At 33.4% G+C, this 2,555-nt stretch overlaps 1 protein-coding gene across 1 annotated transcript in view; it reads right to left on the bottom strand.

The window, feature by feature from the left end:
• The window catches only part of NUP205 (nucleoporin 205kDa), a 73,338-nt gene that overhangs the window by 9,846 nt on the left and 60,937 nt on the right, over nt 1-2,555 (bottom strand). The window contains exon 32 of the mRNA XM_008576459.1: nt 2,185-2,261. Within this exon, the coding sequence (XP_008574681.1) occupies nt 2,185-2,261 (77 nt within the window). The remainder of the gene's footprint in view (nt 1-2,184; nt 2,262-2,555) is intronic.

Below are 2,555 nucleotides of genomic sequence, written 5' to 3'. Positions count from 1 at the left end.
CCGCTGGGGAAGCTCAGTGGCGCTCCCGCCGAGGGTTTGGATCCCACATGCAGACTGGCCGCTCACTGGCTGAGCGAGGTGCGGGCGCAGCACCGAGGGGTGTGGTCCCGTTGCCGGTCCCCGGTCCGGTACGGGGGCAACACTGAGGGTTGCAATCCATTGCCGGACATGGAAAAAGACAAAAAAAAAAAAAAAATCTAGATTCAACTGACTTCAAAAGCCATTTTTAAAAGTTTACCAAAAGTTAAAATTTTCTAAACACAGCACTAAATTACTTTCTCATGAAAGAGTTAGCGCCACTGCGCTTCCCAAGCGGCGCACTGTAGCAGTGCACCACCGGGCCGGCCCGAGACATTATATTTAAAGTGCTTAGTACAATGTTCTGCACATAAGTGCACAATAAAAACATGTATTTTAAAAACTGGTACCACCATATATAGATATATACACATATATACATAAATATACATACATAATATTAATGTCATTATTTATACTGTTAGTTTAAATAAGTTTGAATAGGCAAAACGTATCAATGAGACTATGATATAAACTTATTTTGCCAAAAGAGTTGAATCTATTTTTAAAACTTACAAATTTGCGTTTGCTATTCTTACAGATAAAACAGATGGGCTCAAATATTTCCAGAGGTCACTTTATGAAAGATCCATCAAAAAGGTCTTTTTTCCCCTGCCAATGAAAAAAGTTAGAAGACTAAAAAAAACAGGGTATTTGGGTTTTGTTGGTGAGAGTGCAATCCCTTCTGGAAAGCTATTTGACAATATGACGTCAAAATGCACTATGTGTAGTACCTTTGGACCCAGTAATACCATATATGTTACTTAATCTAGATAAATATAAAATCTATTCAATTTAAAAATATGTACACAAAATTGTTCTCTTCAAAACTTGAGGAAGAATTTATGAAAACAGGACTAGTTAAGGAAATTGTTATATCAAAAAACAATGGAAGGCTAGCTGGTTAGCTCAGTTGGTTAGAGCATAGTGTTGTAACACCATCAAGGGTTCAGATCCCCATACCCGCCAGCTGCCAAAAACAAGAAACCCCAAAAACAAACAATGGAATATGCAAGGGTACTTCAAAAAGTTCATGAAAAGATTCATATTACATTTTAATTATATTTTTCCATGAACTTTTTGAAATACCCTCATAAGTTCTAGTTTATAATTTACTCAGCAGTCAATAAAAAGTGAAGATGTTCAGATCAAAGTAGGCCAGGTGGCTTCCAAAAAGACTATAATCAAATATCTAATTGATAAACTACATAAAATGCTGGAATATATTAAAAGGAGATTATACAACTAGAAGAGTTTGTGGGATAATTTAGTAATAAGTATATAAAAACCAAGCAAATAAAAAAAGAAACAATTATGAACTTGAGGGAAAACAAAATATTGCACAGAAAAGTAACAGTACTGTCCATGGCTTAATCATAAATNAAAAAGTTCATGAAAAGATTCATATTACATTTTAATTATATTTTTCCATGAACTTTTTGAAATACCCTCATAAGTTCTAGTTTATAATTTACTCAGCAGTCAATAAAAAGTGAAGATGTTCAGATCAAAGTAGGCCAGGTGGCTTCCAAAAAGACTATAATCAAATATCTAATTGATAAACTACATAAAATGCTGGAATATATTAAAAGGAGATTATACAACTAGAAGAGTTTGTGGGATAATTTAGTAATAAGTATATAAAAACCAAGCAAATAAAAAAAGAAACAATTATGAACTTGAGGGAAAACAAAATATTGCACAGAAAAGTAACAGTACTGTCCATGGCTTAATCATAAATGACATTTACACAGTCATAATAATGTAACATTAAATACTAATATAAAGAAAATTCTGATATAATTATATCAAGTTTCAGGAGGTTGTGTTGGGAAAGATACATATCGCATGGTAGAAGAAAAGGAGCAAAGACATCTAAATTCTCATCCTCTTCAATGGACAGTCCATAAATGAATCCCAAAATTGGAAAATCAAGTAGCAACAATATTATTAGCATGTTAATTAGAAATACTAAATAATCAATAAACAAGAGTTGAAAGGGGTTACCCAAATCTAGGGAGCAGAATGAGGAAGGTGGGTCAAAGAACTGTTATATTTTGTAACATGCCTTATAACCCGCTAATTAAAGAAATAAGAATCAGTTACCTGGAATCTTCCAATATGTCCCTGTAGTTCAATTAGAGATCCTTCATTTACATCAACATCAAGTTCACTTAATATACCTATAAAATTTAGAATGCTTTTAAATATAGTTTTATAATAAAATAAAAGCATTAAAAACTGGAAGAGAGGTTCTAATATTTTATATTTTTTATGTGCATGAACGGACTTCTGCCATGAAAGTTTTGAGAGAGATGATTTTACAAAGAATGTAAGTAACTTTTATATATTAATAAAATATATTAATATTTTAATACACCACCACATGTACATTCATATGCAATTTAAAATCTAGATTCAAGGGGCCGGCCCGGTGGCGCACTGGATAGTGCGCCGCTTGGGAAGCGCGGCGGCGC

This window comes from Galeopterus variegatus, unplaced genomic scaffold (genome assembly GCF_000696425.1).
Source record: "Galeopterus variegatus unplaced genomic scaffold, G_variegatus-3.0.2 Scaffold1358, whole genome shotgun sequence".
NCBI lineage: Eukaryota > Metazoa > Chordata > Mammalia > Dermoptera > Cynocephalidae > Galeopterus > Galeopterus variegatus.
Note: the sequence above shows the minus strand (reverse complement) of the source record. Positions and strands in the feature narration are given on the sequence as shown.